This window comes from Neophocaena asiaeorientalis, unplaced genomic scaffold, assembly GCF_003031525.2.
Source record: "Neophocaena asiaeorientalis asiaeorientalis breed wild unplaced genomic scaffold, Neophocaena_asiaeorientalis_V1.1 scaffold78, whole genome shotgun sequence".
Classification (NCBI taxonomy): domain Eukaryota; kingdom Metazoa; phylum Chordata; class Mammalia; order Artiodactyla; family Phocoenidae; genus Neophocaena; species Neophocaena asiaeorientalis.
This window is the reverse complement of record NW_020175018.1, coordinates 12,961,757-12,985,392: the sequence shown is the minus strand read 5'-3', so window position 1 is coordinate 12,985,392 and position 23,636 is coordinate 12,961,757. Positions and strand designations below refer to the sequence as shown.

The following is a 23,636-nucleotide window of genomic DNA, read 5'->3' as shown; positions in this document are numbered from 1 at the left end:
GAAGCCAAGGGGTCCAAAACCAAGAGAATGATACTTTTTTTTTTTTTTTTGGCTGCACGGCACGCGAGATCCTACTTCCCTGACCAGGGATCGAACCCACACTTCCTGCAGTGGGAGCGCAGAGTCTTAACCACCGGACCGCCAGGGAAATTCCTTGGCATGATTGTCTTTTAACCTCTTTCCATGTGGGTATTTCCCACTCAGAACACTTGGGCTAGAAGGAGCGAGTTAGCCTCTGGCCAGGGCTCTGATTTGGGCCCTGAAGAGCACTGCATGTCTCTTGTCCCTGCTGTCCCCCTGGGAGAGGGGGCCCAGCCACTGAGGCTCCCTCACCTTCACTCGGGCAGCCTGCAGCTGGGAGAAGTGCCGAGATGATGAGGCCTCAAAAGCTCAGCCCCCTCATGCAGAACAGAACAATGATTTCACCCACCTCATGAGGCTGTTAGGACAAATGAAGTCATGGGCAGGTGCTTGTCCTGTAAGAACTGCTCTCTACGTCTGAGCTGTACCCTTGCTGTGGCTACTTTCTCCTGAATGGTGCCACCCAAGAGGGTGGTCACAGGGTTAGAGGCCTTCTATCACCTCTTGTTTCTCTGGCATAAAAATGAGTTGGGAGCTGGGTCAGTACTGCCTCAGCTAGATGATCAAGGTCAACAACAACAATGATAAGTCATGCTGCAGGTATGTGCTCTTGATAGGACGTGATGAAAATGGCCCTTCACCTCTAGTCTTCCTCCCAACACCCCATAACCACAATATAATCCTGAGAAGTACATCAGACAAATGCCGGTAGCGGGGCCTCCTACAAAATACCTGAGCCGTCCTCAGAACTGTCAAGGTCATCAGAAGCAGTGACGTCTTAGAAACCACCATAGCCAAGAGGAGCCTGAAGAGACTTGACAACTGAATGTATTATGGGATCCTGGAACAGAAAAGAAGGACTATAGGTAAAAACAAAGGAAATCGAAATAATCTCTGGGCACTAGTTAAGAATATATCAGTATTGGTTCATTAATTGTAACAAATGTATCACACTGATCTGTTAATAATACGATAATATGGGAAACTTGGTGCTGAGTATGTGAGAATTCTCTGTACTGTCATCTCAATTTTTCTGCAAACTACTCTAAAAAGACAGTCTACTGGGGAAAAGAAAAAAGATCACCTGGAGAGATCTTTGAGAATCCAGTTTCTAGTCCCAACCCTCAGATTCTGACTCAGTAAGTCTGGAGTGGGGCCCAGAAATCTGCATTTCAGCAAGTCCCCAAGGAATCTGATACCAGGGCTTTAAAAAACTGGGCCCTCCAGAGGCCAGTTAGGTGTTGTCATTCCCTTTGGGTCTTTTTTGTTTAAGATTTAATTTTTTAAAATTTATTCTTGGCTGCATTTGGGTCTTCATTGCTCCATGTGGGCTTTCTCTAGTTGCAGTGAGCGGGGGCTACTCTTCGTTGTGGAACGCGGGCTTCTCATTGCGGTGGCTTCTCGTTGCGGAGCATGGGCTCTAGGCGTGTGGGCTTCAGTAGTTGTGGCACGCTGGCTCAGTAGTTATGGCTCTCGGGGGTCTAGAGCGCAGGCTCAGTAGTTGTGGCACACAGGCTTAGTTGCTCCACGGCATGTGGGATCTTCCTGGGGCAGGGCTTGAACCCATGTCCCCTGCATTGGCACGCAGACTCTTAACCACTGTGCCACTAGGGAAGTCCTATGTGTTTTATCTAACCTCACAGGGTTAAGAGCTGGCACGACCAGTGTTTGTTCCTTCAAAGGGACCCCAACTCTGAGGGCCTTTCCTCTGGCATTTACACCAGTGACTTCTACAGAAGGTAAGAAGTGGCTGGTCACACTGTATTTCTTAAAGGCCGGACTGATGCCATCATTGTAAATTGTTTCCAGGGCCCAGGGCCCAGCCCAGGGCCTAGGCGGGTTTGGCGGTCAGCAGGCCAGGTGACCTGAAGGGACAATGATGATACTGATATTAATAATAGCAGCTATCGGGCTTCCCTGGTGGCGCAGTGGTTCGAAGTCCGCCTGCCGATGAAGGGGACACGGGTTCGTGCCCCGGTCTGGGAGGATCCCACGTGCTGTGGAGCAGCTGGGCCCGTGAGCCATGGCCGCTGAGCCTGCACGTCCGGAGCCTGTGCTCCGCAGCGGGAGAGGCCACAGCGGTGAGAGGCCTGCGTACCGCAAAAGAAAAATAATAAAAAATAATAATAGCAGCTATCACTTACCGAGGGCTTCTGATGTGTGGTCTCTGTGCTAAGATCTTTACATGCACTATCTCACCTAGTATGGAAGTTATGATGATTATCTCCACTTTATGGGTGAGAAAAGCTGCTAGGGAGGGAGGGACATCCTGTCTAGCAGAGCATCTGTGTCTCAGTAGGACCCTGCCTCCACACCCCCATTTCTGAGCAGGTAGTTGCTCAAGACATCAGTTTAACCTGCATGCCTCCTGCATCTCTATATTGTATTCCATGGAAATGGAAATCAAAAGAAAGCTGAAGTAGCAATACTTATATCAGACAAAATAGACTTTAAAATAAAGACTGTTACAAGAGACAGAGAAGGACACCACATAATGATTAAGGGATCAAAGGAAGAAGATATAACAATTGTAAATAAATATGCACCCAACATACGAGCACCTCAATATGTAAGACAAATATTAACAGACATAAAAGGAGAAATCAACAGTAACAGGATAATAGTAGGGGAACTTAACACCCCACTTACATCAATGGACAGATCATTGAGACAGAAAATCAATAAGGAAACACAGGCCTTAAATAACACATTAGACCAAATAGACTTAATTGATATATATAGAGGAGTCCATCCAAAAGCAGCAGAATATACATTCTTTTTGAGTACACATGAAACATTCTCCAGGATAGATCACATGCTAGGCCACAAAACAAGCCTCAGCAAATTTAAGAAAATTGAAATCAAGTATCTTTTCTGACCATACTGGCATGAGACTAGAAATAAACTATAAGAAAAAAACTGCAAAAAACACAAACACATGGAGGCTAAACAATATTCTACTAAACAACCGATGGACCACTGAAGAAATCAAAGAGGAAATAAAAAAAAAATACCTAGAGACAAATGAAAATAAAAACACAATGATCCAAAACCTATGGGACACAGGAAAAGTAGACCTAAGAGGGAAGTTTATAGGGATACAAGCTTACCTCAGGAAACAAGAAAAATCTCAAATAAACAACCTAATCTTACACCTAGAGGAACTAGAGAAAGAACAAGCAGAACACAAAGTTAGTAGAAGGAAAGAAATCATAAAGATCAGAGCAGAAATAAAAGAAATAGAGACTAAAAAAAAATATAGAAAAGATCAATAAAACTAAAAGCTGGTTCTTTAAAAAAATAAACAAAATCGACCAACCTTTAGCCAGCCTCATCCAGAGCCCCTGCTCTTGATCTCTTTTTAACCATGACCTCCCTATCTTGACCTTGGCCCAATTTAGGCTCAACCCAACTCTACCCTTGGTGTGTCTCAATTTGCCTATTGAGACCTAGGAACCAGGGGAGGTATGCATGATTCAATCCCATCTAAGAGGTGTGGTCCTGTTAGATAGGAAGCATATGGAAATACATATTTTTGCAAGTAGAAAAGTACAGGATATAATCAAGCAATAATTGGATCAGCTGGATCCAATTCAATGGTGAGGAAACGTGGGTGGAGCAGAGGGTGTTTGCAAATCTCGATTAGTTGGAGATATTAGGTAACTGGACCCAGGAAAAATGGGCCATCCCACCACCCCATTCGGATTTCCTACTGGCAAAGAGATTATAAAAGAGGACTCAGTGTGGTCTATCATGATCTTGGGATTTCAGGGAGCAGAGGAACCCTGAGTCATGGCCAAAATATTCAGTCAATATGCAGCCCCAGTCTGCCAGGAAAACCACCCCAAATCCCTTGTTTTCCTTGGTAGATGTCTTCAGCCCTAACAAGGAGAGTACTTAACAACAATTGTTAAATTGTACCAAGTGTATAAGCAACATGAGATTTGGAAATTGAGCTTTATCACTTTATTTTTCTAATTTATTTATTTTTGGCTGTGTTGGGTCCTCGTTGCTGTGCGCGGGCTTTCTCTTGTTGCGGAGCGCAGTCTCTAGGTGCGCGGGCTTCGGTAGTTGCGGCACACAGGCTCAGTAGTTGTGGCTCGTGGGCTCTACAGCGCAGCCTCAGTAGTTGTGGCACATGGGCTTAGTTGCTCCACGGCATGTGGGATCTTCCTGGAGCAGGGATCGAGCCCGTGTCCCCTGCATTGGCAGGCAGATTCTTATCCATTGTGCCACCAGGGAAGTCCCTTGAGTTTCTTATTTCAAGAAATAGACTGTTTTTGAAGACAAAGAATGTGCAAAATAGTCCTCACTGTGCACAGAGTGGGCTCTCAAGAACATCAACTTCATTGAGAAACCCACTGGCCTCCACACTGGCCAATCACCTGCTGGGGTAACATTGGGTGCCCCAGGGAGGAGGGGTGCAACCCCAGGCTTTGGTGGCGGAAGGGCCTGCGTGTGAACCCCAACTTGCCCTGTTTACCGACTGGGTGATTTGATCTCTGTGAGACCAGTCTACCTATCTGTAAAATGGGGATGAAAATGACACCCACATTCCCCAACTCAGCCCTCCCCTAGGTATTAATTGCGTTCTCCTGTGGGCCAGCCATTGCTCTGGCATGGGGAACTTCGTGTGGAAGTGATGCTGAAAACTTGGCCTCTGTGCACCGGTGCCAAATTGAATCTTGGAGACACAGTTTTGGGTGAAGTAGAAAAGAATATCTTTACTGCTTTGCCAGGCAAACAGGGACACAGCAGGCTTGTGCCCCTCAAAACTGCATATTCCAACCCGGGAGGATTTGGTGAGGAGTTTTATATCAGTGGTTCAAGGGTGGAGTTGCTAATAAGGGTGCGTGCAGGGCCTGCGCTCCTTTAATCCGGCCTCAGGTGGTCTCCTGATGAGTTTCTCTGGTTCCTTTAATATGGCTTAGGTGGTCTCCTCCCTTGTCTCTGCATCCCCTCCCTTCCCTGATTAGCAGCTATTCACATCTCTCTTTGGAACTCAGAGAAGGTCATGGAGGCTGGAGTCTATTCCCTACAAACAAGAAACAGGGGACACAGAAAGGCTTCTGTGCCCAGGAGCCCCTCAGGGTCCTGCTCAGCTTCAGAAGGACAGATAAGGTCCTTGGTCTCATGGAGTGTACATTGTAGGAGGAGCAGGCAAGAAAATATTGGCAGAGACGATCCTTTGGAAGGAAATCAAACAGGGTGAGTGAAGTGGAGACAGGGGAGCTACTTTAGGCCAGGCATCCAGGAGGGCCTCTCTGAGGTGGTGACATATAAGCTGGGACCTGGAGGCCAGAGAAGCAACTGCTGCAGACATCTGGGGGCGGAGCTTTCTAGACAGAGGAACACAGATACTAAGCCCTAAGTGGGCAAAGGGGAGAAGGCTGAGGATGGAGAAGCGGGGAGGGCAGATACTCCGTGAGGCCGTGGGGCCCCAGTGAAGAGTTGGACCCTGGTTTTGAAACCACACAACTCAGATTGGGACTTGAACCCACGTGCCAGGACTCGAACTCAGCCAGAATTCAGATTGGGACTTGAACCAATAGTCTTTTAATTGAGATCACACACCTGGAATACTATTGATACTTTCAAGTTCACTGTTTTTGGCACCTAGTTCTAGACAAGTGCATGCAGTTGCCTAACCACTGCTACCACAATCAGGATACAGTCAGGTCCATCACCCCCAAAAGTCCCCCATGCTACCCCTTTGCCATTGACCCCTCCCCGCTCCCCAGCCCCTGGCAATGTCTGTTGTTCCTATCGTTTTTCATTTCCAGAATTTCATATGAATGGAATGAGACAGTATGTAAACTTTTGAGACTGGCTTCTTTCAGCATCGTGCATCTGAGACTCATCCACGTTGGATACCTCAGTAGTTCATTCCTTTTTGATCCTGTGCAGCGTTCCACTGCGTGGATATACCACACTTTGTTTATCCTTTTACTAGTTGAAGAGCTTCTTGGCTGTATTTAGATTGTGAATAAAGCTGGATAGCGCTTTCTTCTTTGATATATGTTGTTCCTCCTATTTTCACTGAGAATATCAAAGCAATTGGAAGAAGACTTGCATAAGCTCCCTCTACCACATCCTGGTCCATAAAATCTGTAACTAAGGATAAACTTGGGGCTGCTACCCACGGCCAAGCCTCCACTTGTACATGAGATCCCACCTTCTTTCCTGACCCAAGGTCATTACCCCAGCAATTCTCTCCTCTCTGTTGCTTCATCAATTTCCTCCTTTTTTTTTTTTTGGCGTTACGCAGGCCTCTCACTGTTGTGGCCTCTCCCATTGCGGAGCACAGGCTCCGGACGCGCAGGCTCAGCGGCCATGGCTCATGGGCCCAGCTGCTCCGCGGCATGTGGGATCTTCCCGGACCGGGGCACGAACCCGTGTCCCCTGCATCGGCAGGCGGACTCTCAACCACTGCGCCACCAGGAAAGCCCAATTTCCTCCTTTTTATTTGATAATTTCCACCAGAATACAAACATGCTATTTAATCTCCTATCTTAAAAGCAAACAAACAGAAAACAGCATGGCAGGTCCTCAAAAAATTAAACATAGAATTACCATATGATGCAGCGATTCCACTTCTGGGTATATACCCAAAGGAACTGAAAGCAGACTCAAACAGATGTTTGTGTACCCATGTTCAGAGCAGCATTATTCACAGTTGCCAAAAGGTGGAAATAATCCAAGTGTCTATCGATAGATGAATGGATGAGCAAAATGTGGTCTATCCACACAACAGAATATTATTCAAACACTAAAAAGGAAGGAGCTCCTGACACCTACTACAACATGGGTGAACGTTAAAGACATTATGCTAAGTGAAATAAGCCAGTCACAGGAAGACTAACACTGTGTGATTCCATTTATATGAGGTACTTAGAGTAGCCAGGTTCACTGGGACGGAAAACACAATGGTGGTCGCCAGGGGCTGGGGAGTGGGCAGTTAACGTTTAATGTGTACAGAATTTCAGCTTTGCAAGGCAGAAAGAGATATAGAGATAGACAGTGGTGATGGTTGCACAGCAATGTGAATGTACTTAATGCCACCAAATTGTACACTTAATGATGCTTAAAATGGTAAATTTTATGTATATTTTACCCTCAAAAAAGCTCCACACAGAAAAACAAGCATACTCTTTCTTAATCTTCCATCTCTCTCCAGTTACTGCATTTCTCTGCCTCCTTTAAAAGTAAAACTCCAGGCTTCCCTGGTTGCGCAGTGGTTGAGAATCCATCTGCCAATGCAGGGGACATGGGTTCAAGTCCTGGTCCGGGAAGGTCCCACGTGCTGAGGAGCAGCTGAGCCCATGTGCCACAACTACTGTGACCGCGCTCTAGAGCCCGTGAGCCACAACTACTGAGCCTGCGTGCTGCAGCTACTGAAGCCCACGTGCCTAGAGCCCGTGCTCCGCAACAGGAGAGGCCACCACCGTGAGAAGCCTGTGCACCGCAACAAAGAGTGGCCCCTGCTCTCTGCCACTAGAGAAAGCCTGCACGCAGCAACGAAGACCCAACGCAGCCAAAATTAAATAAATAAATAAATAAATTTTTTAAAAAAAGAGTAAAGCTCCTGGAAAGATTGTCTCTAGTCGCTGCCCCCAGTTCTCACCACATGCTCCCTGGAACCCACTCTAATCAGACACTCACTCTCCACTGCTTTCCAGGAACCGCTCTTGCCAAGGTCAAGGACGACCTCCTCCTCTTTAAATCCAGCGGCTCCTTCTCAGCAGGGTCTGACACAGCCGGTCACTGCCTCCTCCTGGAACAGTCTCCTCCTCCCTCCCTGGCTCCTTCTCAGCCTCTTTGCTGGAGCCCCTCCTCCCCTGCTCTCCTCCGCGGTGCCCACAAGCTCCAGGCAGCTCTACTCTCGGCCCTCACTCGCTCCTTGAGCACGTCAGTCTGAAATCACATGGCTTGAATCCCATCAATCTGTCATGCTGCTGGTGCCCACATTTATGTTACCTCTCACCGGACCTTTCCCATGAACTCCATTCCTAAATATCTGTTCTTTAGCATTTCCACTTCCATGTTGAGCTGGCATCTCAAACCTAACAGATCCCCAGACTGACTGCTTATCTTCCCCTGCACCCTGCTCTTCCCCAGAATTCCTCACTCCAGTAACTCACAGTTCCACCCTTCCACTCGCTCAGGCCAAAATCCTAAAAGCCCCCTTTTCCTCACACCCCATATTTAACCCATCAGCAAATCCTGCTGGCCCTACCGTCAAAAGACTGTTGTTTCCAGAATCTGACCCCTTCCTTCCTCCCTCCCTCCCTCTCTTTCTTTAGTTCCCCACCTGGGATGAACCGGTGCCCCCTGCAGTGGAAGCATGGAGTCTCAACCACTGGACCTCCAGGGAAGTCCCAGAATCTGACCATTCACCTCCGTCCACCCTTTTACCCCCTCATTTTGCTGTACACCTGAAACATTGTAAATCAACTATACTTCAGTTTAAAAAATGCTATTTATAAAATTAAAAAAAAAAATGTATTCTGCAGGGAGGGGAGGGAGGCCCAAATTTTATGAGCTTCAGGTCCCAACCCTTTTTGGCCTCGTGGCATGCAGGATCTTAGTTCCCCAACCAGGGATCAAACCCGTGCCCCCTGCCGTGGAAGCATGGAGTCTTAACCACTGGACTGCCGGGGAAGTCCCTGGGTCCCAACCCTTTTTCATAAGTGCCGGCACTTACCACCATCTGAAGAATGATTTATTTTTTATTTGCTTTATTGTCTGTCTCCCCCACCTTAGATGAATGAATATCAATACCCAGATAACCACAGTTTTCAAGGTAACGAATTTTCTCTTCTTACATTCCCCAGCTCACTCCCCTCACCCCACCCTATTGCACCAAGAATGTTAGCTCATTAAGGCCCCACTTTGAGCTGTAAGGACCTTGCATTCCCAGGGGAGCCAGGAATATGCTTAGAACGCCCAAATCTATCATCCTAGCAATGAGCTGACATTTGCCTATTTCATTAGTCATTAATCCAGCTTTTATATCTATGATCATTTGTGAAGTGGCCACGGCAGGTATTATTTTACCTACTTTATAGATGAAGAAACTGAGGTCTGGGGAGGTCCCGCCACCACCAGCCCAGCCTCCTGCATCTGTCTACACATGGCATGGCCTGCTGAGCTTTAGCTCTGGCCATAGAATAAAAACAAACAAAACCCCGTTCCCACCACCGTATCATCATCTGATTTCTTCTGCAATATCCAGTCAGACCCTGACTAGCCCCCTCCTTCAAGCGCTTCAGCAGGAGGCGTGGGACTCATCTGGAGGTGGGCTGGGTAACCAGAGGGACAGACATGAGTTACTCCAAGAAGTTTCCCTCTTGGTGAGACCTGGATTGGGATGCTTTCGGGGCAGTGGACATTGACTAAGACAGACAGGCATCAGGTGGGTGGCCGGGTGTGATGGGTGGGGTGGTGGGCTGTCCCGGGGCCTTCCAGCCCCCTTGTGGTCTGCAAAGCAGCCTGTGACCCCCTGCCCAGCAATCTTCTCCAAGTAGCCCCCGCCCCCAACCCTACAGGTACTTCCTGAGCCCCTAGTAAATCAGAAGCGAGACGAGCCCTAAGATGGCAAAACAGGCCAATCTCCTTCCGGGCAAACCAGCTGGGCAGGTCTGCTGGTGCCAGGGTGGAGGTCGGAGGAGCAGAGCTAGCAAATGCCTGGGCCTATGAGAAGGCTCTGGGGAGAAGCCAGATACAATCTCACCTAGGTTTGATCCAGAGCTGGCTCTTAGGGTCTGGTGGCTCTGTAGATGGGTTTGAAGATGGCTGGTTTGGAGGCAGGATTTGATTGGATGTTATTCCTGGTGGTTAGAAGCAACCTGTCAACCATCCAGGAATGCTCACCGGAGAGGCCAGATATCAAAAACACCTGGGGAGCTTGTTACAAAAAATACAGGCCTGCCCCCCTACCAAAGCAGAATCCCTAGGGAGGAGTTAGGGACCCATATCTTTTTCTTTAAAAGCCCTCTCAGGTAATTGTGACACTCAAGAGGTTTGGAAATTATTACCTGGTCTTTAAAGAGAATGACTGTGGGGACTTCCCTGGTGGTCCAGTGGGTAAGACTCCACGCTCCCAATGCAGGGAGTCCGGGTTCAATCACTGGTCGGGGAACTAGACCCCTCATGCATGCCGCAACTAAGACTCGGTGCAACCAAAATAAATAAATAAATAAATATTTTAAAAAAAAAGAGAGAGAGAATGATTGTGGAACTTCAACCTTGGAGTTGGCCACTTAGCTTTGTTTCCTTGGGAAAGTGACTTAACCTCTCTGAGCTTCATTTGCCTCATCTGGAAAATGGGGCTAATGATGTACCTCTTAGGGCTGCCATTGGAAATACTTGTTGTAGTCATGCTGAGCTCTAGGCTTGGGGCCTGGCACAGAGTATGTGCTCCCAGTGTTGGCTGCTATGAGTATCATTGCCGCTGAGATCCTCTGGGATTCTGGAATGAACACGAGAGGCTGAGGGAGCTAAAGGCCAGGAGAGGATCTGCTCCTGTTCAGAGTTCCCAATGTTGGGGATGAGAGGCTCCCTGGGAAGGGAGCGAAGTCTCCTGCTCGGAGGAATTAGGAGAGAGGTGCCAAGGCCAAACTCAAGGTAGAGGCCTCTAGGTCAGGGCCTTGGGCAGGTACAACTTCGAAGAAGCACAGTGAAGATTTGTGGCTAAGACCTTGGGCTTAAAGGCTCAGAGTTCTGGATTCAAGTTCTGACTTCTTTTATTAATGTATGACCTTGGGTGAGATTCAAGAGAGGCTGAGCCTTGGGCTTCCCTGGTGGCACAGTGGTTGAGAGTCTGCCTGCTGATGCGGGGGACACGGGTTCGTGCCCTGGTCCGGGAGGATCCCACATGCCGCGGAGCGGCTAGGCCCGTGAGCTATGGCCGCTGGGCCTGCGTGTCCGGAGCCTGTGCTCCGCAATGGGAGAGGCCACAACAGTGAGGGGCCCGCGTACCGCAAAACAAACAAACAAAAAAACAAAACAAAAAACATTTAAAAATCTCAAAATTTAAAAAAAAAAAAGAGAGAGCGGCTGAGCCTCGGCTGGGAGGAAGACAGCTCACCATCAGCCAGGCTCTGGAGCCAGACGGGCTCAGCTGCTTCTTGGAACTGTGACCTTGAGCAAGTTACTCTGCCCCTCAGACCTCAGTTTGGAAATGGGGATACTCCACCTAACCACACTCTGGTTGGGAGGTGCCAGTGAGATACTGCCCATGAAGCACTCATCTCCCCGCTGACCCACAGGGTTTCAGAAATGTTAGTTATCTCCATCAACCCTTCTCTGGGGAAACCTTCAGCTTTTGACTGGTTTGAATGGTGGCCATCACCTTTCATCTGGTGACAACACCTGACTTGACAGTACCCAGAACTTTCATCACAGAGCCTCCAGGCGTCAAGGTTGCGGGCCCCTCAGGCACCACTCTTCCATAACAGACGCCCCCGATCTGGCCTTCCTCCCCTCTGCAAATTGTTCTCTGTTTCTGAGCAAAGCTAAAGTGGGGTGTTATTTGGTGACACTGCCTCGATGAGGTCAGGCTGCCCAGAAACGACCCCTTTCTGCCCTCAGGGATGAGAATACAGGCTGTATTTCATTAGTGTTTTGAACTCTAGTATGTACCAAATGATGAATGTTTTGGAGTAAGGTTTACACTGGATGTGATCAAACAATGTTCCTGCACTCACAGTGTCAGTTGCCCTTGGTAGCCTGTTTCCTAGCACCATCAGGGCACGCCCTGACCAATGGCACGTGTCACTATGCACATCTCACCACCAGTTGGCTCCTTACTGCCCAGGGTGGCGGTTGGGGTCACTTCAGACTCTGGGAGAGGTGCTGCCATAGAGAACCCCCTCTTCTATGTGGGGCATTCTGAGGATCTTGTCTGTGGCCAGTGGCTTGGCAGGACCAGACCTTCCCAGGCAGAGCCCTCCCAGGGGCAGCTTCCCCGGCAGCTGGACGCATCTCTGAGCAGACACTGCCCCCTTGAGGCCTCTGCTTGCCATCACACCTGGGAGCGCTGACTTCACACAGAGGGAAAGTGGACCCAGATGATGCTTTCCAAGCATCCTCCAGGGGTGCCTTAAAATTGGCCCCAAATGCAAAAGTCTTCGGAGCACTGGCAGTGTTTTCATTCTCGATTTGAGAACCTGGGATCTACCTTAGTGCCTTTTGTTGCCTTCCAGAAGAATGCGGCTCTGGGCGATCATCAGAAAACAAGCGCATAGCCACAGGAGGTCTGTAATTTGTAAAGAGGCAGGGGGATCTCCCTGACGGTCCAGTGGTTACGGTCCAGTGGTTAGGGCTCTGTGATCTCACTGCCGAGGGCCCGGGTTCGATCCCTGGTTGGGAAACTAGGATCCCACAAGCCGCGCGGCAAGGCGGAAAAAACGAAAAACCGTAAAGAGGCAGGGATTTTAGGGAACTAGTGAGAAGTGTCCTTGCTTTCTAGTAACAATCGGAATTACAGCTGGAATTAGGGTTGAGGATAAGGTTAGAGTTAAGCAAAATGACTAGTATAGAGTTAAAGAGGGAAAGATATCTTGCTATAAGTTTTTTTTAATATAAATTTACTTATTTATATTTATCTTTGGCTGCGTTGGGTCTTTGTTGCTGTGCACGGGCTTTCTCTAGCTGCGGCGAGCGGGGGCTACTCTTTGTTGCGGTGTGCAGGCTTCTCATTGTGGTGGCTTCTCTTGTTGTGGAGCACGGGCTCTAGGTGAGCAGGCTCAGTAGTTGTGGCACGTGGGCTCAGTAGTTGTGGCTCATGGGCTTTAGAGCACAGGCTCAGTAGTTGCGGCATGTGGGCTCTGCGGTGCGCAGGCTTCAGTAGTTGTGGCTCGTGGGCTCTAGAGTGCAGGCTCAGTAGTTGTGGTGCACAGGCTTAGTTGCTCCACGGTACGTGGGATCTTCCCGGATCATGGAAGATGATCATGGATCAAACCTGTGTCCCTTGCATTGGCAGGAGGATTCTTAACCACTGTACCACCAGGGAAGCCCTCTTGCTATAAGATTTGAAATTAGCTACCAAAACGAGGTGGGAGAAATAAATAAAATAAAAGGAAGGATGAATTAATTACAGGAAGGTCAACATTAACTAGCTAGATTGAGAACTAAGAGAGTAAGAAGTGGTGGAGGTGTGGAGATGTGGTCCTACAACTGTGGTACTGACGACAGTATAATAACATTGCATGCTGTATAGGGAAGTGGGAAAAAAAGGGGAAAACCACCAATAATCCTACCATCTTAACTAAGCATTATTATGGTTCATTCCCTTTGTTTTTGCTTCCTACATATCTGCTTTTAAAGTCTTTATTGGATTTTTTTCAAATCATAAGAGTTAAATTATAGGGACTTCCCTGGTGACACAGTGGTCAAGAATCCGCCTGCCAATGCAGGGGACACGGGTTCGAACCCTGGTCCGGGAAGATCCCACAGGCCGCAGAGCAACTAAGCCCGTGCGCCACAACTACTGAGCCTGAGCTCTAGAGCCTGTGAGCCACAACTACTGAGCCCGCGTGCCACAACTACTGAAGCCCGCGCGCCTAGAGCCCGTGCTCTGCAACAAGAGAAGCCACCGCAATGAGAAGCCCGCACACTGCAACAAAGAGTAGCCCCCACTCACTGCAACTAGAGAAAGCCTGCGCGCAGCAACGAAGACCCAACGCAGCCATAAATAAATATAAATAAATTTATTTTTAAAAAGATTTAAATTATGAAACTTGTAAGCTGTGGAAAGTAAAAACCACACCCATCTCGAAAAAAAAAACAAAACATAGACTGGCCCAAAATGCAGAGTTGGGTTACAATTGTGTTTGGGAGAGGCTTCGTTCCTAATCACTCTGCAACCAGAGTCCCTTGGAGTCCTGGGTCCACTAAATTCTCGGCCTCTGGGCCTTTGTAAATAGTTTCCCCTCTGGAATACTACTCTGCCACGTTCTTGTCTGGCTGACTCCTTTTACTGCGCAGGCTTCCATGTCTCTTCTCCCAGCGTTTCCCCAATGTCCCGAATTGGTTGGTGCCGCTTAAATGTGCTCCTGTAACCCCATGACAACCTTTATCATGTTGCACTGTCATTGCTTCTTACTTACTGCTGGCAGAGAAGCACTGTGTGGCAGAGACCCAGACACCGTGACTCCCAGCTCCTCCTTCTGCGGACAGAGGCAGGATAAGCCAACTGTCTGCGATCTGCAACAGAACCAGAGCATGGGCCTGGGTCACGCCGTCCCCTGAGCAGGACGGGTTGCTGTCCAGCATTAAAGGGGAGCTGGACTGACGTTCCCAGGTGCTGGGTCCCAGGAAGTTGCTCATCAAATCCCTGAAGCACTCTTTGGAGGTAGGTACTTGTGGCTGAGACAGCAGCTGGTCCCCATCAAATACCTGGGTGCTCACCCAGAGCAGTTCAAGCCACATGACTAGTTCTGGACCACTGTCTGTGAGCAGAAGTGACATCTGCCCATTTGGGGGTGAGTCGGTTCAGAGCTGACGTGTCTTCTCCATCTCTTTCCCCCAACTGTGGGTTCCAGTGGTGAAGCTCCAAAACGTAGGAGGGCTACCAGATCCTCATCGGACTTTGTGAAACAAAGGCACCTTTACTGCATTCAGCCAAGGAGGTTTGGGGGTTGTTGAGGCAATTCATGCTAATTGCCCTGATGCATATGGCACTACTATCATTTCTACTTATCGAGGCCAAGACAGCTGCCCACGGTCACACAGCTTGTAAGCGGGCAGAGCTGGAACTCAAGCCCAGGCCTGACTTGCATGGCTGGTTTTTAGAAACTAAACGTACTTCACCTCATGAAAGCCTGACCCCAAGCACTGCTATAACTTCTGAAATCTCATGAGAATGTCCAGCGGGAACAGTCAGAATACTTAGCGAGTCCGACGTGGACTCCTGCTATTCTGGATTGCACTCCGCAGTTGCAACACTCAAGCTGTACTTCTGCCAGTGATGGTCGTTCAGGATGAGCAACACGCGGTGAGGAAATGACAACAGCTCACCCATGCTTGGCAGAGAATTACAACTGGGGAGTGGAACCCTGATTCTACAGATCAGGGAAGAATTCCTCCCAATGTCACTATTTCACTCTCAGCTCTTACCCAGTTGTTTCCCAGCCCAGAAAGGCAGTGTTGCACACCAGAAGCTTCAGAGTTAAGACCTGGGCTCAAATCCCTGCTCTGCCACTTACTGGCTGTGTGACCTCAGGCAAGTCACTGTGCCTCTCTGAGCCTCAACTTCCTTATCTGTAAAACGGGGATAGTAATACTAATTCCTCATAGGATGGATTGAAGCATTAAGAGATAATGGATATAAGGCATTTAGTACAGTGCCTGGCACATGGAAGTTTGTTATAATCCAAGGCAGGCTCTCTTTTTCCAGGGTAGGATCAGGGGGCTATCAGAGGAGAGGGAATCAGCATACAGATTCGCACCAAAATCGCTCATATGTTTATTTACAAACAGGATACATATACACATACACAGGTATCACTGGAACATTTCAGGAACCTCAGAGCTGGGAACACCCCTTCCTGACTCGGCTTGGGCTCTCTAGAAAAGGGCTTCTGACACTTTCTCACTGGAAAGCCTGTAGGTGCTCTGGTTGGGCTTTCACTGCTTCTCATGTCCACATCGGCCTCTCCCAGTGGGCCGTGGACAAGGGGCTGTGAGCTCAGTCATTCATGTCCAGGTCAAATTCTGGATACAACTCTTTGGTGGTGACACCTCGGATCACAGCTGAAAGGAAGGAAGGAAGGAAGGAAGAATGTCCAGTGGGAGAAGTGGGAGGGAAAATGGCCAAAACCCTGGCCTACCCAGGACTCTCTCCAGCACTTTCTTCCTGCTCCCCTAGTTGGCCCAGATAACCCTCCTGCTACCCCTTCCAGGCTCCTCCACGGTGGGCCCTGTCTGGTCCCTCCAAACTAGACTCACTTAACCCTCACCCACGTGAAGCAGCAGCAAGAGTCGTGTGCTGAAAATGTAAGTGTACACTCACGTTGCATCAGTGGCCAGCTGCAAACCCTGGCCCATGTGCGTGCCCTTGCCATTTGGTGATGCCCTTCCTCATGCCTCCTCACAGACTCTTCTTTCCTCCCAAGGGAAGGGGTCTCCTCAGAGGCCTGCCCTGACCACCCTGTCTCATCCCCACCTGCTACCTTGTTCATACCTCAATATTTTCCATCTGTCTTTTGTCTCCTTCACTGCACTTAACACATTTTATAATTCATTTATTTATGTTCCTTTACTTCTTGACCATTCCCCTCCCCCACCCCAACACCAAAACATAAGTCACATGAGAATGGAGACACTCAAGTGTCTGGTTCACCAAAACGTCCCCATACCCTGTTGAGTAGCACAGAGTAGGTGCTCAGGAAATACTCACTGAATGAATGAAAGAGGACACTCCGCCTGCTCCAGGTCCTATGACCTGGAAGGACAGGTCTCAAACTGGGTTCTGTCTAAACAAGAGCTTATTCCCCTTGGCCTCTAGGCGACAGTCCCCTCACATTCCTTTCTTCTTGGGCCCTGATCGTCCTCCACCCCCTTCTGTTTTCTCCCTCCCCTCCTTTGAGACCCATTCCCCACTGACACACGGAGAAGCCCTTCCTGCCGGGGAATCCCGGATGCTGATGGGCAATTCTGCGACAAGAGCTACAACTCAGGCAGCCAGCGGGCAGACAGCCCAGCTCTGGGCACTGTCCCAAATGGTCCCTGCTGGCTGAACATCAGCGTGCCCACCGATCCAAGCCAGGTGATGGAACCAAGGCCACCTACACATTTCCTCACCTCCAAGGTGGGCTGTCCCAGCCAGCTCAGACACACAGGTGCCTGTGTCTCGGCTCAGCCCTCTAGATAGTGAGACTGTGTTCGAGGAGGAACAAAATACCCCTTTAAGCCACAGAGTTCCCCTTGCACTTTCTGCCTCTGTAGCATGTCGGCCACCCGAGGCGAGGCTGGGGTCTCCATTGGTCTGAGTAGGCCCCGGAGGACTGGGAACCCTAGTCCTCAGGCAGGTGGGTGAGCCCAGACTCAAACCTGCCTACAGCTCCAAAGCAGGCTCTATACCCGAGGGAAAAACCGCAGGCACTCAGGTAAGAGCTGTACAGTTGCTTCGCTAGGTGGCCAGGAAGGGGAGGGGCATTCAGGGAGCGTGGCAGCTGAGAATGGTAGGGGGGTTGGGTAAGTTTAGAAGACCCAGGAGCAAAATCCCACCACCCCTGGGGCATGGGGACTCCCTCACCTAGTTTGCCTAGCAGCATCTGGCCTACATCCTTGATGTCATTATACTCGTGGAGCTGGGAGATGTGGTCCTCCAGTTCATCTACACTGTAGCCTCTGGGGTGAGAAATGGAGAGAGAGAGAGAGGGAGAGAGAGAGAGAAAATATCGTTGAGAAAGCTGGTGAGGCTCCAAGGTTCAGAGAGTAACGAGGCATCTATTTCACAAATGTTCACTAAGGGCCTACTGGGTGCTTGGCATTGGGAACTAAGATAGTGATGCCAAGATAGACCCTGCCCTCAGGAAGCTGAAGGTAGGGCAGGAGATCTGCCCACTCCCTCACTCCTGGCAAATTCTCCCTGTACTCTTAGGGAGGCATCCTCAGCCACGCTGGTAATCCTGGTCACAGCCAAGGGATTCACAGATGGGCACATGAGTGGCTAATCAGATCCCGTCAAGGGTGACATGCACGTTCAAAGGGTGCTCAGTCTGTGCCATGTGGCTGGAGCAAAGAGCGTGGGAAAACCCAGGAGTTGTGGAAGAGCCAGCTTCCCCTGGGCACTGAAAACCCCACCTGCAGAGGGAAGACAGAGCCCATGTGCGGACAGAAGCAGAGGCAGAGACCGTGGGCCCCAGAAAAGACTGGGAGAGCCGTGGCTTTCCAGTTCCTAGTTCCCCTTATTCTCCTGGGAATTCCTGGCACAGTCCTGTTTTTATGCTAAGCTAGGTTGCAGTTACTGGGCACTAGTTAAATGTTATCTAGAGATCCCCTGGCAGTCCAGTGGTTAGGACTCGGTGCTTTCACTGCCGTGGCCCAGGTTCAATTCCCGGTCAGGGAACTGAGACCCTGCAAGCTGCATGGCGTGGCATGGCCAAAAAAAAAAAAGTTATCTTAAGCACACTGAGGAACCCAAAGAGACTTACTCAGATATTAATTGGGAGATTTCCTTGTCCAGCATGTCCTTCTTCTCCTTCAGCTTCTGAACGTCAAGGTGCAGAGAATCCTCGCTGGCCCCATCAGCCTGGCCAGACTTGGGAGATGGCCGCTGCATGGCACAAAGAGTCATAAGCCAGACTGACCAATTATCTACAATTCAGAACCTACACATTATCCCCCGATATCCACTCCCTGCTTCTGGTTGGTAATAGACACCCTCCACCCCAGAATAAGACTACGTTTCCCAGCTTCCCTTGGAATTAGATGTGGCCCTATAACTAAGTTCTGGCAAGTGGAACTTAACTAGAAATAGCATATGCGATGTCTGGGAACTGTCCTTCCAGGGAGAGGGCATGCCTTTCTCTAGCCTTCCTCTTTCCTACCAGCTGGAGGGATGCTGGAGTTGGTGTCTTGGATGATAGAGGTATGGGTCCCTGATGACTGTTGGTCCCTGAAGCCACCATTATTTGGGGTTTTCTTTCACTCCCAGCCAAACCCAACTTTATCTAAAGGGCCCATCCTGGTTCCCAATCTGACCCCAGAGAATCTTGGATTCTCCTGTCAAGTCTATGATGTCACTGGCTTTATAATTGCATTGGGTAGCAAAACCCATCCCTGGGGCTACAGTTCATCTTTGTCCTTTCTGCATCTACAAGCTGTGAAGGGCGGTGCCTGGTACACTGCTAATTTTCAGGAAATGTTTGTTGGAGCAACTGTAATACAAGAGACCGAGGAAGACGTGGTTCCCATTCTTAGGACAGGGGATTTTAACCAGTCAGTCAACACATCGTGAGTAAACACTAGCTGCCATGGCAAAGGCTCCAGGGGTTCAGCAATGGGTAAGACATCAAGCCCGGCCCCCTGCCTTCATGGAACGTATAGCCTAGTCCCAGACACAGGACCCCCGACAGTCATGCTCTTCCTCCAGAAATTTCCGTTTAAAGCTCTGCTCACAGGTCACACGTCATCAGAAAGTCCTTTCCTGACCACCCCATTTAAATGGCCACACCTCAATCACTATCCTTGTGTCCTGATGTTTTCTAACATCTATCACCACCTGACATATTGTATACTTCATTAATATTATTTTCACTGACGGCCTTATACCACTGGAGTGTAAACACCATGACGGCAGGGACTCTGTTTTATTCACCGCTGATTGCCCTGTGTCTACAACGGTACCTGGCACATAGTAAGCACTATTTCGAATGAATTCGTCAAATTGAATGAGTGAATGACAAATAACCAATCAACTAACTACCAGTCTGAAAAGCGCTTTGAAGTTGAAGTACAGTGTTCTCGGGGAGTGGCTAACAAAGCTATTGGCCTGAGCCCGACGTGGGCCTAAGGCTTCTCTGAGGAAGCTCAACTTTAAAGGATGAGTAGGCATCAGTTTGGGAAAAAGCTGGAAGAAAAAGTATTCCAGACAGTGTATAGAAGTGCCCTAAGGCAGGAGAGAGTACATGCATTTGAGGAAAAGGGAGTGGTTTCCATGTAGGTGGAATGGGTGAGGGAGGGATAGTGGTGTGAAAGGAACAAAAACAACCAGCCACTTGTGGTGCTGTCAGGAAGGATGAGAGACAGAGCCCATTTGGAGAGCCTGGGGGTACCACTGACAAAGTACAGGACGCTGTTTCTTCTTTGAAGCTTGGTGGGCAGGAGGAAAAGATGGGGAAGGACTGAGGGATGACCTAGAGTTTCTCAGCAGAATGAGGTCAGCTGGGGGAAGACCTTGAAGAGGACTGGGGGTGGGTCAGCTGCTGCTGGGGACGGAGAGGAGGGCTGGGAGCAGCAGTGGGGTGCAGGGTGGAGGGCAAGGAAGGGGGTCACAGGCATACTCACAGGGGATCGGAAAGCCCCGCGGCAACTTTTGGAAAGTCCTGCTTGAGTCCTGTGGAGGAATCCGAGGGAAAAAGGCTGATTGGACCTAGAGGCCGCTTTGGGAGGAAAGGGGTACTGTGAGGGTGTGAGAGGAGGAACTGCTGTGAAGTACAGAGACCGGGACTGGATCCGGTTGGGAAGAGGGTAGATAATGCTCCCGGGATCGGGGTAGGGATCCTGGAGGAAGGAGAGATTCTGATGTGGAGCATGGGAAGGGGGGGGTGGTCTCTGGAGGCGATCTCTGGGGAGAGAAAAGTCTGGGGCAGAGCTTCGAGGAGTCAGGAAAAGTGACTGGGAAGAGATGTGCTTTCGCCCTGCTGTCCGCTCCTCGCCCACCTCCTCAACCCTGGGGTCCGGGGCCCCTGACTCGGGGAGCTCTGCAGTGCCGGAGGGTCCAGGGCGGGTGCGGAGAAGCGGCCCCTCAGGTCCGCCCGGTATTCGCAGTTCTCTGACGCACACCGAAGCTCCACAGAGCTATAGCTACGTAAGCACGCTGCGAGATCCGGCCCCGCCCTTCCCCGCCGTTCGTCGACCAGGTGGACAAGGAGAGCGGCTGCGCACACAGTCTTTATCAGGCCTTCCCCCGTCCCTCCTGGTAAACTGTGGTTTAGCCACGCCTCTTTCCCTTTCAACTTTCTCATCGACTAATAGGATTAGGGATTTGAGGCTATGCTCAAAGCACTGCAGCCTAGTAACGCCCTGGTCCCTCCTCTTTTGGCTTCGTCTCACAGCGGCGCTGTGGCTGCCGGAAGCAGTTCCGCAGTGCTTGCCGGGATCGTGCTGATGTGGCCCCCCCGCCTTCCCCCGCCCCGTCCCGGGATGTCGGAAGAAACCCGACAGAGCAAATTGGCTGCGGCCAAGAAAAAGGTAAAACGTGCGGAGTCGCGGCTCCCTGACCCAGCCCGAGACCCCTCCGACGGCCGGGCCATGGCCAGAGTCTGTGCTGCCTTCGAGGCGCACGGGGCGAGCCTCTCGGCGCCCCTTGGCGTCCCCCTCCAAAAGTATTCTCAGCCAGTCCCGCCCCCCGGCAGCCCAGCCCCCGCCCTCGCTCGTCACCCCGGGGTGACTTTGGGCCGGTGACCCCGGGGGCTTCCCGCACCAGGCTCTCCCCTCGCCTCCTGCCGCCCAGAACCGGACCTCCTGGGTTCCCTGGGTTTCCTAGGCTCCCGGTCTCAAGGACCTCGGTCCTGGCCTTGCGTTCCCCTCCCCCACCGCTGAACGGCGACTCGGGCATCGGTAGGGAGGAGTGGAAAGTAGTCACGTCATAATCCCCCTCTGAACTGTCATTACCGCCACGAGCCCGGTGTTTGATCTTACTACCCAGTCCCACTGTGTTTTCACATTCTTTCCGGATTCTCTGGTCGCAGCACAAATTTCTAGCTTGAAGGGGACTTGGGACTATGGGACCTAGGTCCCACCTGGGTTTCAGGCTCCCTCACTCTAGACTGTACCCCATCCTTTGGTGTCGATAGCGTAAAAAGCCAGTGATCTCGAAACATTGACAATATCTCTGGGTGGCAGTGGGGAGAATGTGCTTTGTTTAGTTTGGTTTTTTCCCAGGTTTCTATCCAGAGAGACTTTCACAGTTTTAATCTGAATGTTCTACCTTACATTCTAATTCGCTATGATTCTGAGACCAGAGTGCCCGTCATTCAGTGCTCCTTTGGAGTGAGATCTGCTTATCCTCTGTGGAACAGATCGCGTGAAACTGAACTTCACAGCTGGGACTCTTTCCCAAATCATCATCTCAACATGGGTTGCCCTGAGTGCCACAGGATAAACATGGGACTGGAGCATCAGTTTTGCTTGATTCTCTTGAGAGAGAAAAAGCCTTTTATATTAATGTGCTTAGGGATGACGTTTGCATAGATTTGTAAGATTATAATAGACTTCTCTCTGAAGTGGTGTTTGGGTTGTCCTCTTTCTGTTACGTTCCCAGATTCACTAGGGGTGTGTGCCTTCACTGCCTTCTGCCATTAGGATACACTGATGTAAAAGTTTGAGAAGCAGTGGTGTGCAGCTCTAAAAGAGGTGTAAGAAAGGACCCTGATGTCTGATTAAATGTTTACTTTTCCACCTCTGCTTCCTGTAAACTGTAAAGTAGGATGTGAATATAGGGGGCTTATAGGTCTCATGAGCCTCACTGCTTTTCCTTTTTGCAGTTAAGGGAGTATCAGCAGAAGAACAGCCCTGGTGTTCCTGCAGGAGCTAAGAAAAAAAGAAAGATCAAGAATGGCAGTAGCCCGGAGAAAACCACTTCTGGTGGTTGTCCCTCACCTGAGGATGTGAGTCTTGCCACCTTCCGGGGATGGGGTGCTCAAGGGACAGCAGGAGAGGGTAGTGGTTAAGATTGTGGAAGAAATGTCAGATATTGGCTAAGAAGTTTGGGTTTGAATTCTACCTCTCCCTCTGTTGGGGATATGGTTTTGGGCAAATTGTTTAAGCTCGTTGGGTCTCTGGTTCCACACTGGTAAAACTGGGGTAATACTGTCTTACACTTACGAAGTTTAAATGAGATTGTTGTTGTTTTTATAGCAATCCCCTAATACAGGGCCTGGCGCAGAGTAAACATTCAGTAAAGAGTAGTTGCTATTTGACTTACTGCTCTGGTGATCTTCCTCAGCCCGGTCCTCAGTGGGAAGCCAGGCAGTGAGAACAGCCTCTTGTCCTCAGGCTCTCCATTTAGAGACACCAACAGAGCCCCAGGGTGTGGTGAGGAGAGTCCCTAGTCCCTTGGATTAGGAGATCATCTGAGTTTCAAGGCCATCTTTGCCACCAGCTTGCTGGGTGACTTCAAGAAGATCACTTCTTCCCCTGGGCCTCAGTTTCCTCATCTGTAAGATGACACTGTTGGATCAGATCCTTGTCTTTCAGACTTATTTTTTAGCTGTAGCCCGCTTTGTTCAAGCGGACCCTTGTTCTGAAGTCTGGTTTTTAAAAGTCTGGGCCTGAGGGTCTAAGAAGCTGTTAAGAGCTACACTGTTCGCCTAAGGAGCTATGTGACTGCATTGTTCCGGGGACTTTTCCGTCTGTTTACCTTGATTTCTGCCTCTGGCAAGGCAGCAAGTGGCTGTTTGGATAATGGCACAGGCTGTGGTATTGATCCCTTTCTGTCTTCTCCAGCATTCCATTGCCCTGAACCCATCTCTTCTTCCTTCCCTGACTCTCTTGCCTCTCTAAGCCACTTTTCTCTTTCTCTCCCTGCCCTTGTTTTTCCCTTTTCGCCTCCTATAGATTCAGGACATTCTGAAGGTGCTGGTGTCCGACCTTAACCGCTCCAATGGGGTAGCGATCCCCCCATTGGACAAGTGGAAGGTGAGGCAGTGCCGAGACCCCCTCTCTGGCTTGCTCCCTCCCAGCTCTGCATGCCCTGAGGCTTCTCTGGTTTGGGGGATACTTGGCCTCTGGCTTATTTTATGTTGCTGTCATTAACCCTGGGCCTGTTCATGTCTGCTTTTTCACCTGCTTGGTTGATTGGGTTCCCCCCCCCCCCCCCCCCC

At 49.9% G+C, this 23,636-nt stretch overlaps 2 protein-coding genes across 4 annotated transcripts in view; one reads left to right on the top strand and one right to left on the bottom strand.

Annotated features, from left to right (window-relative positions):
• Positions 1-101: 101 nt before the first annotated feature.
• Positions 102-20,874, bottom strand: SWI5 (SWI5 homologous recombination repair protein). Of its 3 annotated transcripts, none has more exons than XM_024762742.1 (5): positions 20,473-20,777; positions 20,098-20,146; positions 18,243-18,364; positions 14,193-14,289; positions 102-922 (listed from the first exon to the last, which is right to left on the bottom strand). In XM_024762742.1, the coding sequence occupies exons 1-5, from the start codon at positions 20,775-20,777 to the stop codon at positions 860-862; spliced, it is 636 nt and encodes a 211-aa protein (XP_024618510.1). In that variant the 3' UTR covers positions 102-859. The 3 variants fall into 3 exon arrangements, with proteins under 3 accessions (XP_024618510.1, XP_024618509.1, XP_024618511.1); XM_024762741.1 differs by lacking the exons at positions 102-922; positions 14,193-14,289 and adding exons at positions 15,527-15,837; positions 17,342-17,436 and having other exon boundaries at positions 20,473-20,856; XM_024762743.1 differs by lacking the exons at positions 102-922; positions 14,193-14,289 and adding an exon at positions 15,527-15,837 and having other exon boundaries at positions 20,473-20,874.
• The window catches only part of GOLGA2 (golgin A2), a 16,562-nt gene continuing 13,788 nt past the window's right edge, over positions 20,863-23,636 (top strand). The window contains exons 1-2 of the mRNA XM_024762745.1: positions 20,863-21,003; positions 22,299-22,421. Of these exons, the coding sequence (XP_024618513.1) occupies positions 20,920-21,003; positions 22,299-22,421 (207 nt within the window). The 5' untranslated portion in view covers positions 20,863-20,919. The remainder of the gene's footprint in view (positions 21,004-22,298; positions 22,422-23,636) is intronic.

Excerpts from the sequence above, each read along its gene's own strand:
- SWI5 (XM_024762741.1), bottom strand. The coding sequence starts at position 20,777 with ATGAGAAAGTTGAAAGGGAAAGAGGCGTGGCTAAACCACAGTTTACCA. Across the intron at positions 20,147-20,472 it reads CGGACCCCAGGGTTGAGGAG|GACTCAAGCAGGACTTTCCA; the intron begins GTGGGCGAGGAG and ends ATTCCTCCACAG. Across the intron at positions 17,437-18,242 it reads ATCTCCCAATTAATATCTGA|AGGCTACAGTGTAGATGAAC; the intron begins GTAAGTCTCTTT and ends TTCTCACCCCAG.